General features: G+C 40.5%; 1 protein-coding gene across 1 annotated transcript in view; it reads left to right on the top strand.

Annotated features, from left to right (window-relative positions):
* The first annotated feature begins 815 nt into the window (after nucleotides 1-815).
* The window catches only part of LOC117823791 (gamma-aminobutyric acid receptor subunit rho-2-like), a 43,020-nt gene continuing 26,995 nt past the window's right edge, over nucleotides 816-16,840 (top strand). The window contains exons 1-2 of the mRNA XM_034699019.1: nucleotides 816-1,032; nucleotides 10,325-10,431. Coding sequence (XP_034554910.1) covers nucleotides 911-1,032; nucleotides 10,325-10,431 — 229 coding nt within the window. The 5' untranslated portion in view covers nucleotides 816-910. The remainder of the gene's footprint in view (nucleotides 1,033-10,324; nucleotides 10,432-16,840) is intronic.

The raw sequence follows: 16,840 nt of genomic DNA, 5'->3' as shown, positions 1-16,840 counted from the left end.
ATAGGAGGAATGATATTCAGAAGAAATCATGCCGAGGGCAACATTTTTAAAAACCCTGTAAGAACAAAGATTCTCCTGCACATCTAGTGGACAGTCAGATAAGATGGTACAAGAATTGGTCTGAGGTTTTGGGAGATACACAATATTCATTTTGATCAAACTTGGTCTGAAATGGAAAAAAAAAAAATAACAGATGAGGTGAGATAATCTGTTTCTAGTACAAGATAACTTTTCTGATATGATTTCACATCCTTCAACAACTGAGGCTGGAGGCTTAAGGATCCTGAGTGGGACAGATGTGGACATTCGTGAATTACATCAGAGGAAGGATGCCCTCACTGCAAATAAATAACTACCCACACTGTGAGAAATAGAGAACAAATGATCGTCCAGAGGATGAAAAATCACTTTTTCTTATTTCGGAGTAGTTTCCACATTGTTTACATCAAGTGCCTCTCTCCTCACTCCGGCACCTTTTCTGGATGGTGTCCTATTTCCCTGAAAACTAAAATAAGTCTAAAATAAGAACTGCAGCGGTAAAGTGGGACATCTTGTTGTCTCTCCCTCTGAGGACAGCCGTCCTCCTCTTCCCCTGTCTCTGCCTCTGATCGGCTCCTCAGCAGGGACGTCGTGTGTCTGTGTTTTTGCGGCTGCATGTGGTGCTGATGCTGCGCGCGCCTGAGTCAGAGAAACCCCCCTCCAGAGTCTGAAGACCAATCAGAGCGCTGATCAGTCCTCAGCATCCCGTCTCTCTCCTCTCTCGCACTTCTCTGTCTCCAGCACAGTCCCCGGACTCCCAGCACTCCTTCTCCTGCCGCCTCTGACAGGAAGATGGTACCGCGCACTGAGCGAACCGGACGCGGACCTAAGGCGGCACTGATCGACTCGCTGCGGGACTTTTAAACTCATTATGCCCTGTTACGCAAGGTTCATGCTCCTTCTCCTGTGTCTGGTCCTGGTGGGGGAGTGCAGGAAACACAGAAGTAGGAAAAAGCGCTGGTCCGCGCCGGCGGAGACGCACAAACCGGGGACGTAAGTACCGACAATCTTTATTTTAGTCATTCCATCTTGTTTCTTTTAATTCAGATTAAATAGAGATATGAACTGTAACAACCAGTGTGATCACATGCCAAACATTCTACAAGAGAGATCCTCGGAAATCCACTTGTTCTTCCTCCATCATGCCTCCGTGAGCTCACATTTACGCACAACTCTGCAGAACAGCGAGCTTGATCTCCTCTTTGACTTCCAAGAAAATTTAAAACCACTACATTTCCATCTATACTCTTGGCTTGGTCTAAACCTTCCCACATTAGAATCCAGTCCTTATAAGTCACTGATGTTGCATTTCTAGGTTTATTTTGCGCTTTTTCCTCGTTGATCTGTTGGAGCAGAGCGCCGTCACTGATCCTGCGTCCTTTAGAAAACTTGTTTGTTTACATTAGAGGAGAAAATCCCTCCCTGCAGATATAGCATGAAGGATGTTATTTCAGGTGAATTATTTCTGTAGACTTCACACAGTGAGACTGATTCTCGCTTTAATCCTGATGTGTGGCTTTTTCTCAAGCTCCAAACAGGATCAAACTCAGCTGCAGCTTCTGTTTTAACACAAAGTGCTGGATCCATTCTGGTGGAGGAAACCTGGATTTCATCTCTTTGTTAGACCCACCAGGCACTTCTTTCTGTCATCTTGTGAAAAGCTGCTAATAATCTTATTGTGGACTCAACTTTCATTTCTCTTATTGAATCTTTTCTCTCTAAAATTTGATCTCTCTCACCTCTTGACCTTCTCAGATTGTAACTGAAACTGACCCAATGATGCAGTACAGAAGCTGAACTTACTGTCACAGAAGAGTAAGGAAAGCCTCAAATATTCTCTCTTCTGAAAAGTAAAAAGAAAAGGTCAGATCAGCACAACTTTGAGGACTGGTTGAGATTTTCTGGGAGTAAATCTGAGTCTGATTTTATTTTTCCTGCTGCTTCTGAAATGCACCTTGTGTTTGGTAAATCTGCAGAGCTCCCATCACCTTTAATCAAAATCACAGCAATGGAAAAATTATCCAACCCGTTCAAAACCACCTGCTCGGTTTTCATTTGGAGGAGCAAGACAACATTTAATTAAGCTTTACTCATTTTCATGTTTTTCTTCAGTGTCTGTCTCTCTCCTGTCTGCCTTCACATTCAAATAACGACTTCTAATTTGCTGCAGAAAATAGCCCCAAACAAATGTCCGGTTTCCTTGTGTCTCAGCAGAGATTGATGAAAACTAGAGAGGACGCCTGAGCCTTTTAAAAGATTTAATGAGATATTTGAGAGTAAAATTTAAAGTAGAAATCTGCAGCTGGAGAGACGGACAGGTTGGCAAGAACAGCCCTGAATCTTTGGGAATACATTCATTTGATGATTCTGCTCTTCAGGATTTACACGCAGAGTGAAGTATCAGAGTAGCTCTTTCTAAAACAATGCAACATAAAGCAATGACATGGAGCTTTGTGTGTTTTCAGTTTTAGACTGAATGAAATGAGAGTCCTGCTTTCTGAGGAGAGAAAAGTCATGATTTGTCTTCATGGTTCAAAATAAACGACATTGACTCATGGCTGGTCAGGGGAAAAACACTGGTGGTGTCTTGTTTGTGAGTCTGGTGTGCCATTAAAGGGAGATTCCAACCACATTACACATTTCTAACAAGACTGAGCTTCATGTTAAAGAAGAGGATCAGTTTTTGTAGCAGACAGAACATTCACAGTCCAGTGATGTCATTATCATTCTGTTGATAGAGTCAAACATCAGATGTTTCCAACTTTGACAAATGAGCTAAAACCGCTCCGACATGTGGAGGAGAAAAAGACGAGGCAGCTAATGATCCACAAACAAACTTCATTAAAGTGGAGTTTAGGTTTCTTTTAAATCTGATATCAGGGTCTAAATGATAGTAAGGTACAAAATAATTTGAAATTGCTACAGTAGATGGCCCCAGCCTGCAACAGGAAACATGTTGTAATGGCTGTAATGTAAACCTTAAGTTCAAATTTGCTAAATGAAAGTCTTAACTCAGGCTCAGATTGTTATTTTGAGCATCTGACAGCAACATAGAAAGAGAAACAGACAGAGATACACCTTTATGTTTCTTTATTCTTTATTATTTATTCAGATCCCCATTAGCTTCCACAAAGTGGTCGTTTGTCTTCCTGGGGTCCACACATAACAACAATAAAGAACAGTAATTTAAGGCCTCACAGTTCAAAACATCTTAAAAATATAGATATAGCAAAATATTGCTGAACATGAAACAAGCCATAACAACCCTGAGAAAAATCATCTAAATAGAGAAATAGAAAATAATACAAAGAATGCAGAAACAAATATTTTGATGACTTTTTCACAATAAATGTTGTCCTTGAGTTTTCTGTTTGCGATGGGAAACATAGGCAGTAAAACCTCTATATAAAACAGTTCTCATCATGGAATTTGTCTTTGGGCTTGGCAAAGCCAGGTGCTCCAAACTCACTTGACGCGTAGTGTGCTTGTGGCACTAAACTATGTACACCAGTTTTTCTTGAAAAAAGATTGGAGTGTATTTCCATACTGTGTTATGCATCAAGTTCAGGATATTGTTTTTTATTTTTATTGTTTGTGTTTAAAGGTGACATATCACGCTTTTTTCATCAATATATATTGGTCTAAGAGGTCCCCAAAACATGTCTTTAAAGTTTATGCTCAAAAAAAACACTTTGAAATCAGATTTTGGCATGCCTGAAAAGCCCTCTTCTTCAGTCCTCCTCAGAACACTCTGTTTTCTCTCTGACCACGCCCCCTCAGGAAGTGGATGTGCCTCGGCTCTCCAGCACGTTGATCTAATGTTTACATGTTGGCTGAATATACACGGCTGCTGTTACTTCAACCCTCTGAATCTGATCCAGAATCTGATCCTGAAGGAGAGGCGCCTGTAGCAGGACCTTTCTGAACGATTGGTCATAGATTTAGTGTTTCTTGTTGTTTTATTTATCAGTATGTCGACGTGTGTCTTGGTACACAGCTACGAACATGTAGCTATGTGGCTATGCTAACTAGCACTAGCACTTATCTATGATAAATAAAAATCATCCACTAGATCTTCAAATCTGCAGGCCTGGGGAGTAAAACCAACCTCTAACAGAAAGGCAGCAGGACCTTTCTGAAGGATTGGTCACAGATTTAGTGTTTCTTGTTGTTTTATTTGTCAGTATGTCGACGTGTGTCTTGGTACACAGCTACAGCTACAGCTATGAACATGTAGCTATGTGGCTATGCTAATTAGCGCTAGCACTTATCTATGATAAATAAAAATCATCCACTAGATCTTCAAATCTGCAGACGTGTGGAGTAAAACCGACCTCTGCCAGAAAGGCAGCGGGACCTTTTCTGAAGGATTGGTCACAGATTCTGTGTTTCTTGTTGTTTTATTTGTCAGTATGTCGACGTGTGTCTTGGTACACAGCTATAGCTATGACATGTAGCTATGTAGCTATGCTAACTAGCGCTAGCACTTATCCATGATAAATAAAAATCATCCACTAGATCTTCAAATCTGCAGACGTGGGGAGTAAAACCGACCTTTGTGTTTATTAAGACAGCCAACAACTAGCATGCCTCCCTCCTAAGCTCCTTGTTAGCACACATTTGTGCAGGTAATGAAAAACGGAGGAGGGATTCAGTATTATTTTATACAGTCTATGGGCTGAACAAGCTCCGAGCTCTGACACCGTGACAGACCGGATATTGTTGTTACGTAACAAAAACACGGAAGTCTGAAACGGCTCGTTTCACACACATTTACAGAAAGGTGTAGAAATCAAAACAGGGGCAGAATGGATTTTTTTCATTCTCGGGGGGTCTGTAGACATGCCAGGGACACATATTTCAGGTAGAGAACCATTAAAAAGTCCATTTTGCATGATATGTCACCTTTAAGACATCATGCTTTTTTAGGGCCTTTTTGGTCTATTGGTTGAAGCATGCGCCCCATGTACTCGTTGCTGGGGGTCACTGGTCCGACTACAGGTCACGACCCTTTGCTGCCCTCCCCAACTCTCTGCTTCCCACATGTCCTCTCTCTCTTCAGCTTTCCTATCAGTAAAAGAAAAAGAAAACAAAATAATTTAAAATAGAAGAAATGGTTTCATTATGATTACACACTGCATACTTTGCATAACCCATTACTTTAGAATCACCTCTGAAATGAGTTGTACATCTGCTTTTGTGTCACTTCTACTCAAAGTTACAAATTCAGATCCAGCATAATATTTATTTAACCTATAATAACAACAACAACAACAACAAGGGGCCGGTTGAAGCAGAAATCCATTAGTGAGCCCTGATCTTGCTGAATGTTGGTACTCTGCTGACAAAAGCAAAGACACTGATGTTGCTGCAGGTTCTGGTTTACAATAATGATGTGTCTCTGTAAATAAAGGTCTGTCTCTGTAGGGATCATTCCTGTAATGCTGTCAGACAAAAAAAATCTGAGCCTTTCAGAGACAACAAACACTTTTACTGGATGTCCTTTGATCAGCATGGCTTTCACTGCAGCCGTTACACACTGATTCACTGCTGCGGGCTGAATCATCAAAAGTTGTTTTACTTTTTATTGAAAGGATCTGGACTCCTCATTCAGCAGAAAGTAACCCTTCAATGTCTCCTCACTGTCTCATCTGTACATGTGAAAGCAGACACGAGACAAAACAAGGCAAGTTTATTTACAGAGCACATTTCATACGCAGAGGAAACTCTTGATGTGCTTTATATCTGGGCTTTCAACACATCAGTCATGAGGTGATAAGGGTCAGAAACGAAATAGTTATTCTATTACTCACGTGCTTTCTCTCTTTCTGCACACTGTGATTTAGTTGCAGCAGCCTCTACCTGCTTCCTGCTGCAGGCTTGATGAAAATAAAAACACTGCTGCTCTGTTGAAGGCACATTTCTCTTAAAATGACTTCAGACGGTTCAGATATTAAAAGTCGAATGTAATAAACACTTTGATGAAATTTTAATTCAGTTAAACTCAGAGTACTTTGAGTTTCAGCGACCAGCAGACGTCGGCATGATTAATCTTTACTTTTACTCTGTTTACCGGTAACAAAGACGTAAACTTTGATAACAGTTCATCCAAACTGATGAAGTGTATTAATGAAGATTTTTAACATCCTTCTCAAAGTCTCTCCTCTCCATGGCCGGCATTACATCACACAGATGTGTCCACAGTGTGATAACTTTTAATACATTTAAAGGTTTGAATAATCATTTTTCAAATTGTGAATGTTAAAAGTAAATTAAATGGAGTGCCATTGGCCTAGAGGTTTAAGCATGTGCCCCATTTACAGAGGCTATAGACCTTGTTGGAGCAGTCATAGGTTGGACTCCCAGCCTCATCCTGCAATTGCTGCATGTCTTCCCCCGCTCTCTGCTGCACACACTTCCTGTCTCTCTCCAGCTTTCCTATCCAATGGAGACAAAAATGCCCCAAAACATAACTAAAAGAAAAAAGACAATTAAAAATAAGTAACACTAACACTAACAATTAATGATTAATGATTAATGATTAATGGATTAATGGATTAATGGACACGTGGCTACCAGCTACAAACGGGGCATACAGGAGTAGCTAATCAAACTGATGTCAGCGAACAATCAAGTCACAGCAGCAGAGCACTGATCAGGAGTGATTCATTACAGATCTGTGGATGAAACTAAATCAAAGAAGTTAACCATAGCGCTGCTCAATGAGTGAAACTGACGGCAGGTCGGTCAACATGTGGAAGACTCAAGTCTGAGGGCCGTCCTCAGGTTGACATGTAATACTTTTCATCATCAATGTGGATTAAAAAACTGTTTTGAAAAACAAAATAATGAAGAAAGGGCTTTGAACATTCAGAGGAGAGGTTCAATGAGAGGAGTGAGGAGAAGCTCACAACATTAGAATTGCAAGAATCCCGCACACTGTCTGTAGCTGACAAAACTGCAAGCTAGCTGCTAGTCCTGCCTTATACGTGTCTCCCCGATGTAGCCAATGCAATCATCCACTCCAAGACCGCAAACAACCTAAAAGTATCACAAACCAAATATTTGTAAGAGGATGCTGGATTCCAAACTAAGAGACAATTTGACAAGACAGACACTTTACAAAAAAAACATGACTCCATAGCTAGTCATGGGAACACACCACTCTATCTTAAAGAGACAGTGACTCAAAACCTCTTTATCAAAAAAGCAACAAATATATCGTACAAAACAACCAAATCCAATGAAAAATGCTCCATGCTTTACAATGACCATTTCTCAATTTCTTTTTTGGTGAATAAATCTATTTTATTTAATTTTTTTATTTTATTTATTTGGAATTTTAATTTTGTATCATTTTTACTTTTTTTAAAAAACTTTTTTTTTTATTTGGATGTTGGACAGTGCGCAGGATTTTTGCAATTCGAATAACAAAATAATGACATTTTAAACGTGATTAAAAATGCTGCTTTGTATATAAAAAAAAAAAAGAACCAACAGGAAGATTAAAACAATGTGCTTTAACAAAGAATAGACTGAAATACTGAAACATAGAAGATACTCAATAGCCTCCAAGAAATCATACTAAAAGAGATTAAAATCATTTTAAGAGTACATGGACGCTTACAGGAGGTTAAAAATAGCATCATAACTTCTTTAGTGAGTACGAGCAACTGGAACCACAGTACAGTAAAATGAAGAGCAGGATATAGGAGTAATTCAAAGGCACGTGTACATACAGAAACAGTGTTCACCTGGATTCAAAGTGTCTACTTCTGGAGCACATCTCACCTCCAATCAAGTGAGATGCTCTGTCACTTCAACATATTTCATTAGAGAGTATGAATGATGTGACGGCTTTATAAACAACCTAACCTGCTCCTCACGTCAGTCAGCAGGCTGTGGGCTGCTCTTGTCCGAGAAGATACTTCTCCTTCTGTCAGTCTGTTTTGTCTTAGGTGCATTTTGGCTTCACTTCACTTTATGTGGAATTATTTTTGCCGTCCATCTGCAAAAGTTCAGCCGCTCACTGAGGACGAGGTGTTAGAGTTCATGCATCAGACTGTCCTGTGATGGATCAGTGTTACTCATGTGTCTCAAAGCTGCCCTGAGAGTTTGTTGATATATTATAATCATAAAAACAAACAAACACAAAACTACCACTCGCTCATTTAAACCATGAATGAAACATTGTGGTGGCCATATGAGCAAAAACTAGCATGACAGTTTGAGTTTGATTTGCCAGTTTTGCCTGTAAAAGAAGATGAGACAGTCTGCTAAATATGGAGCTGAGTATGTGAGCTAAATCAAGCAGGCGACTACAGCTGTCCTGTTCACACTCTCTCATGATGGGCATCATTCTCCTCCATCACCTGACAGTGTTTCCTCCCAATCTGGCAGAACTGCAAAACTTCACGGCCTCTCCTTCTGCTCCGTCGCTGCCCGTCAGCCGATACTGCCCGTCAGCACCATGCATGCATTATTCCGGCCCCAAGCAGCCAAGCATCCACCTGCAGGCTCTGACTGGAGGGAGGCTTTAAAATATCACCTCATCACTCCTCCGACTGTCAGTATGCAAAATAAATCTGTGAGGAGTGATGAGGACGGAGCCTGGATGCCAAACACAAACAATGTTTTGCTGCTGCTGCTGCAAGAAGCCAAATTTATTTCTTACATTCCTCTTCTCTTTTCCCAGGAGCTCCGTTTAGTTTTTTTATTTCTTGCTTCTTTCTGTTCTTTGACATTGAATAAACCCACAATGCACTCTGATCCTGGACTGCATGAATTCAAGGTGTCATGTAAGCCCAGACAGGGGGTCTGGTTTGAATCAGTTGGTGGAGCTGATACCCCGTGGTTGTAAGGTTGATCCCCAGTCCTGATTTAGATTGATTCTCTCTCCAACATTTCCTCTGTGTCTCTCTCTTTTAAGCTGTCCTACCAGGTAAAGATGGAAAAACCCCAAATTAACAAACTCCGACAGTGTGTCCGATCCCTGAGCTAGTGTTTGAGATGTTAAACCTATTTTTGGGGTTTGGTTGTATGAGGTTCTAGTCAATAGTAAGAGACACACAGGGGATCCTGGTCAGCTCGGCCCCTTGATTGAGGATCCGGTGCAGTAGCTAGGCTATCATCTGCTGCAGATGGATTCAATTTAGCTAATTTGACGAACTCCAACCAAAGCGCTGTCCATGATGTCAGTGTATGTTCTATTTGGAAATATTTCAGTGCTTTTTGCCAACATTGTTTTTACATTATTATCAGACTTGACACTATCGGGTTACTCTGATCAGCCAATCAGGTCTGGGATGTAAGAGTCAATGATAAATAGTGACTTTTTGTATTTTTGCATCAGTTTGATATCCTTTGAAGCACCAAAGTCTGAACGTGATGGGTCTGTTACAGTGATTTGTGTAGAGTTTGTTATCTCAGCTCAGTCTTCCCCTTCAGAAGCTAACACAGAGTATGTTGATAAGGTAAACATGGTGTGGACCATGAGTTGTGCCATTATACAATTTAAAAAAAACAGTGAGAGCTGAAAACTTCCTCTGAAGACGCTCTTCATTCAGCTTTTCTGCTTTAACCTCTAAAAAAATTGAAGAAAGAAGGTAAACTAGTTTTGTGTTACTTTTTGTTAGCAAATCCCACTCCTGACAGCAGGAGCTCTCTGAGTTCATGGCCTCACAGTTTAAATACCTGAACCACCAGGTAACTCCAGATCTGTCTGCTCTCCTATTAGAGAAGACGTTTCTCCTCTTTCTTCTTCGGTCAGTTGAGGCTCGTTCTTCCTCTGTAAACTCAAATTCATGAAGGAGTCCTCTCGTGTCCGCAATAAACAACACGTATATTTGTCTCTTCCAAAGCCTGCAGACCAGAACAGCTGATCAGTGTGCTGCAAGCAGAGGAACACGTGTGTATCATTGTCTGGTTGTAGTTGTTTTATAGTGGCTACATTATGAGGCAGATTTGACCCTATCTGCAGAGGGTGACAGCCTAGCTTCAGTTCTGGTTCTACAGCTGACCGGGATCCTGTGTGGGTAATACATTCACTATTGACAAGCACCTCATACAATCACACTTTAAAAAAGGGAACTATCCCTTTAACATCATTTATTTTCTCAAATCAAAACTTTTGAGGTCTGATAGAAGTTTTGAAATCATCCACAGTCTATGTTCTTCACTGACAGTACAATTATTAGGACAGTGACATTCATAGAGATTTAAAAACACAAAATAAAATCAATGTGGTCTCATTTTAAAACCCTGTCCTCTTTGTTCCTGTCTCCAGTCCTCTCTCCAAGAAAGTCTCAGATGGAACCAAAACCAGAAAGCTGAAGACGAGCCATCTCCTGCGCATCGACGAGCATGACTTCACCATGAGGCCTGCCTTCGCCGGTAAACCTGAGCACTCTGCGTGTGTTTGTGTGTGTGTGTGTGTGTGTGTGTGTGTGTGTGTGTGTGTGTGTGTGTGTGTGTGTGTGTGTGTGTGTGTGTGTGTGTGTGTTTGTGTGTGTGTGTGTGTGTGTGCGCGCGCGATGCTGTGTAAGTGTGTGTGATGAGGTCTGAATCCGGAAGGGTGTGACACACCCACAGGATTAGTTTCAGTTCACCCTTTGTTGAACCCGAGCATGAAGTGAATGTTGATACCACACAGACTGACGGAGCACAAACAGGTTTATTTCTCCGACCTGTCTGCTCTTACACTCCACCAACAAACCTGAAGAAAACAGAGGCGGGAGACGTTTGTTGAGAGACGGAGAGAAACCAAAGAAACAGAGAACTCATCAGGCTGTAAAACACTGCATCATATAGCGTCTGAAGTGATCCAAGCTTTGATCTATGATCGTTTCTGTCTTCCAGCACGGATGCTGAGGCTCGTGTCACGTTGGAGCAGAGAGTAATGAACAGGGATGAGGTATTTTTGGCCCTGAGTTTAAAAGAGATATTCTGAAACTTATGATACCCTTTGACCAAGTGGCAACCTCCAGCCAAGATAATTTAAGCCAATGCGGAAGTGTTAAAAACTGCAGTTCCCTGAGTATCCACATGAGGCTGGCTCTGGAAGTACCAGAAACCACATACACATCCATTCAAAAATGCCGATCTTTACAGCAGAAATAAACATGTTTACAGCCTGGCTTAAAAAAGAGATTTTTTTTCATAACCCAGCAATTTCAAAGATATTAAGATTACAAGTTTTCCATTATGAGAGGCACAGCTGACTTGATTGACAGGCGGGAACACTGTAGCTGTGGGCAAGGAGGGTCTTTACCTCACACTAGCTCGACAGCAGTTAGGTTGAGTTCAGCATTTCCAATATGGCTGCCGCCAACAATTGGCTTCAAAACAGCGCTTCAGAAACAGATGGGGGACGTCACTGAAACTACGTCCATTAGTTATACACTCTATGCTGTAGACCAGTGGTGTCCAAACTTTTATCAAAGAGGGACACATTTGATGTTGTCAGAATACCTCAGGGCCAGTGGCTACTACTGAGACTTTGGAATCCTAAGAGTTATATATGAAATATCTATTTAATAACAATTATTTTAATTTTTTTCTCAACAAAACAACTAGGAAGTCTTCAGTTCTCCACAAGCCATGTAAACATTAGCTTTTTCATGTTGTTTTTAAGACTTGTCTGACCAGCAAACGACACTTTTAGAACAAAATAATTATTTTCCTGCATCCCGAAAACATTTTTTAAGCTCCAAATTTTTCCCTTTTCTGTACAATTTCCTGATTTTGATCTTGTCTTGTGTCCTCTTTTGTGTCTTCTGAACTTTTAGCGTTCATCAAGAACATTTTCACGTTATGATAAGAACATTAATTTGAAAAACTCTCCGCTTTTAGAGTTCTTGTGTTTCTTCTTTATTGCTGTCTTGCAGTATCCCCAGAGCTTTGGCTTTGGACAGGTAGTCCATATGAAGCTTTTTGAGACGTTTCTGGATTGACTTTAGTTTTGTTTGTGCGCTTGAAAGGAACTGCAAATGTACAGATGATTCAGAATGTGATTCATTTCTGTGCTATAAATAACAAATTTTAAGATGGAAGCTTGGGGACATAAATAAGTGGACCTTGGGCCGCAATTGGCCCCCGGGCCGTACTTTGGACATGCCTGCTGTAGACCCTAAAATCTAAGAGATTTTTTCAGCCGGCAGCTGTGAAGAAGGCGGTAATGTGTAAGGGGTAAATGGTGTGTCCTCTCAAAGTTCATTTTTTTGTCTCTTACAGGCTCAGGTTGTTATTCCTACAGAGGTAGACCACTTTGTTCAAGAAGAAGCCAGAATTTTTAACCAGAATCAGCTGTTATATTACTCTCTTCACAGACACCAGACCACATTAACAAAAACAGTACTTTAAAAAATCTGCTCTGTTTTTCTCAGAACGGGCATTATGCAAAGTTGACAAGCTAATCATAATACCATCTATGTTACTTAAAGACACTAGTATCTCCAAATGTCTTAAACCCAGAGCAAAATAAAACTGGATTAAACTGAACAACCGGGGCATGTTTACTTCCTTGTACGGCCTTGACGTGCTGTTGGGATTTTACTATAGAAGTATGTCATTAATTCAGAAAAACAGAGCAGATTTTTTTTTAATTACAAAAACTTTTCTCATAATTCTGAGATAATTAACTCATTAATTTAGAAAAACAGAGCAGAATTTTTTTTTCTCATGTGAACGCAATACGCTACAGTAGAAAAATAATGAAATAAAATAAGATAAAATAAATAGGTTAATATTTTAAAAATGAATAAATAAATAAATACGAACGGTAAAAATAATAATCCTATCTGCTGATTCTAATTAGAAATAAAATCTTATTATTGTATTGTATGGATCCTTTCTTTAATATTTTCTGACACCTAGAATAATCATCTGAGTCTGTTAAAGACAAGAGCAGCCATTACAGCCTGTTTTAAAGCTGCAGGCAGTTTTGGAATCATTCCAAAACTATTTCTTTCTTTCTTTCTTTCTTTCTTTCTTTCTTTCTTTCTGTCTTTCTTTCTTTCTCTTTGATTACACTCAGAAATGTGTAAAAGGAATAGAGCTCAGAACTCCCCTCTGGTCTCTGTGTGAGTCTCACACCTTCACTGTTGCTGGCTTTCATGAGATAATTAAAAAATAAAGAAGGGTATTTGTTGGACTAAAGACGCCCACTCTCTGTTGTTGAGCATAAATGTGGCGCAGTCGAACACAGGAGGAGGTGGCGAGCTAAATGAAACGTCCCATGGTGCATTTCATGCTCCTGTGAGACTACAGCAGCAGACACAGATGGGTGCGAGGAATCCCACTGAGGAGCACTTTTTGTCTCTGTCGTCAGTCAGCTTTTGTTTGTGGCTGCAGAGGAAGAAGAATGTGATGGTCTTAGTCAAACATCGTCAAAGCTGACTCGTGTGAGCGCCCTGCTGCGGTGTGTGTCTGAGGGGGAAGAGTGTGTGCAGCAGATGCTCTGGTTCCTTCTGGCTTCAAAAGCAGCGGCTGCAGTGTTACTAATGAAAACCTCTTACACGCTGCTCCTCGTCGCTGCGAGGAGTTTTCCAAAACGATGCTGTTACTCACTGAGAGTGTAGGGACGGACAAATCCTGACAGTGCAGCAGTTTGTTGTTTTCATCTGGAGAATAAACTACACTTAGCATAACTGTACACTACAACATTTCAAAGCAAGGGTCTACTGTTACTTGATAGCAGACTGTTGTTGGGGATGCAGCTCCAATCATCGACGAGCTGTGATCATATCAACCTCTGACAGTAGTCTGCTTAATTTGATGTCAGCTTGTTAACAGTGGAGACAAAAAAGAGGAAAAAGAAGAGAAGAGGTTCTCTTTGACGTTGACTCACTTTTAAACATAAAGGAGGCTAATATCTTAGCTTTGAACATTGTTTGCTGTTATCTCTGCCTCTGCTTGTTTCAGTGACTTTGTAGAGATCAGCAGCTTAGAGATGCTCTCACCAGCTCTGCTGTCGTTGTATGGATTGCAAGACAGGATGTTGCTCCACTTTTCCCTCTCAGAGATGGTTGGGGTCCAGCAGCTCCTCAGGCTGCTCTCACATCTGTGTCCACTAACTGTCATTATTTCCCCACTCTCAAGACCAGCCACACTAATGTTTTTATCACAGTGTCAACAGGCAGGGAGGGAATCTGACTCCTTAGTGCAGACTTTATCGAAATTATATGTGATCAGGTTGTCTCTGGCGGTGCTGTTGCTGTGGGGTTTTGACCAATCAGAACCCACTCTGACACCCCGCTCGTTATCATCTCTCACATGTTGTGGCCTCAATTAAAAAGCTCCTGAAAAATGCAAATGTTCTTGGTTCAGATTCTTCTTCCTCTACTTTAGATCATTTCTGTGTTATCGTCAGTGAGCAGGTGGAGCTGTGAGTGTCGATTAGGTGTTTGCCATCTTAATTAGAGCACCTGCTCTGCTCTCATTGGTCCCCTGCTGCGGCCTCACAAATCAAACAGGAAGCTAAAAGGGAAGAAGACGGTTGTTTGGACTGAAAATTTGTCATCATGTTTCCTTCGTGCGTCTATTTATAAAGCTCCTCCTCCCTGTCTGCCTGGGGTTTAGACCCGTCATGCATTAGTCACATTTGCATTAAAGAGGCCACTTGTTTTCTCCTCATTTCACCGCTTCATTCTGAGGAACTCTCCAACAACACGTCCGCTCTCCTGGATATCTCTGCAGCTGCTAATCCACAAACAGAGGAGCGGTCCAGCACCATTAGGTGGAAATGGTCGGCTCTTTATCTCCCCCTATGTTCAATGCACATGTGGAGAAATTACACAATACAGGACAATACAGTCAGTGGAAATGTGACTGTATTAAAGAACAATGATAGCTCAGCAGGGTGTAGCTGCTATGGGAGATATTTGGCTTTGTGTGAAAGCAAAAGAATTAAATAAAAAAATATTTCATAGGATCATCTGTGCGGTGTGTAACAAGGGGGATTTGGGGTTTTTGTTCAGCAGCATTTAAAACCAGACTCGGCTGGATTTGAAATGGTGAATGAATAAGAGAGGGGGCCTGAATGATAACATTATTTAAAGTCTTTTTCCACAACTTCTATATTTGCAAAAAACTGCCTCTATATATTTATAAAAATCCACTTTTTTCAAAAGAGAAAATAAGTTGTTGATGCTGTTTAAAGGAACAAGTGGTGCATATTTGATCCTCAGTGCATTCATGGCGAGCTGGAGTTGTAATGCAGCTTTAAGAAATAATTTAAATGGTTACAAACAATATTTCATTGAAGCACTTGAAATCTTTTTGTTGAATTTACACAAATTATATGATCAGATAATGTCTAAAACATAATTAATATTTGATATGAGGCGTGTTTCCAGTTATTGGTGAGAGCATTGATTCACCGTCAGAGTTAACTGCTGTAAAAATAGTGGACAGCACTGATCTGAATGAATCCAGCAGCGTTGGTCTGAGGACCAGTGGGGACATGTCTGTAAAATCAAGAACTCCAGTCAAGAGTGGGATTGCATTCAGCAGGAAGCTTGATGGTTAACTTGTTCAATTACAGGCTAATGGCTAAATGGCTTACGGCTACATTTTACTTGTGAAACAACTTCTTAGCTTTTAAACTTTGCATTTACTCAAATAAAAAAATATGTTGAACTCTACAAGGCAGGTGACGAACCAACCACTGGGGTTTGGTTAGCTACATCCATAATCAATACAACCTATAGAGTGATTAAGATGCAGATTGCGGCCATGTTTTGATGCTCCTTACAGCAGTGGCTCCCAAAGTGGGGGTTGTGAAACACTGACATGGGGGTCATATAATGCCTTCTACAAACAAAAAGTATTTAAAATGGCCAATAAAACAGTGGTTAATTTTTTTTTGTACAACCATGAAAAAAAATAATGTCTTTATCTGCTTTCCGCTTTTCTTTGTTAACACAAGACCCCAAATTAATTATCTAAGGCCTTTTTTAAAATTGTATTCTATTTTGTCTGTTTTTTATTTGTCTTTTAGTGTATTCCTCTGACATTGAGGAACAATTAACAACTTCATGGGACAGTGGGGCTCGTTGGTCTCCAGCAGAGGTTCTCCCAAACCTTTCAGCCCAAGACCCCCAAAATATAGGTGCAGAAGACTCCCCCCCTCCTCCTCCACCACCCCACCCTGTCCCTCCAAGTGATTAAATGTTGCTTCATACTTTATTTAGTCGGTCTGCAGAAAATTAGCCTACCTACATGCACACGTGGCTGTGTTTCCTGTGCTGTTATGAATGACCCTGCTACTACTAATGCTAACTGTTAAATAACCCTCACCTCAGGAGTCATCAGGCAACAAAGAAAGGCAGAAAATGAATTAATATTTTTCTATTTGCGAGGTTTTATTTCAAATGTAATTATTATGTTTGTCGGTTTTTTACAATAATGGGTAAAATATGCAATTTGAGATTACTTAAAAAAATGTAAACTTCAGTCTGTTTAATAACCAGCTCAAATCTCCTCTCTGGAGCTTTAAGTGATTTTCCAGACGCCTGCAGAGAGGATGACAAAATGATTTACACTGAAAGAAACATCATGTTCATTATAATTTGAACTCCCCTCCAGTATTTAATTAGAGACAAGTTGAATAAGTTTGTAAAATGATGTATAAATCAGTGAATCTTTCCCTAGGATCAGACTCTTCCAGCTTCACTCGCTTCAGTTTGATCAACATCATATCAAAGTAAGGGTTTCAGCTGTCACACGGGAGCATCTTAAGAGTTTCTCTCAAAAGCAAACACAGACCACATCTCAAGAGACGTGTTTGTTTGTGGTCTTGGTC

The sequence above is a fragment of the Notolabrus celidotus genome, chromosome 13 (genome assembly GCF_009762535.1).
Source record: "Notolabrus celidotus isolate fNotCel1 chromosome 13, fNotCel1.pri, whole genome shotgun sequence".
NCBI classification, from domain to species: domain Eukaryota; kingdom Metazoa; phylum Chordata; class Actinopteri; order Labriformes; family Labridae; genus Notolabrus; species Notolabrus celidotus.
The sequence above is the reverse complement of the archived record's forward strand: the minus strand, read 5'-3'. Positions and strand labels throughout refer to the sequence as shown.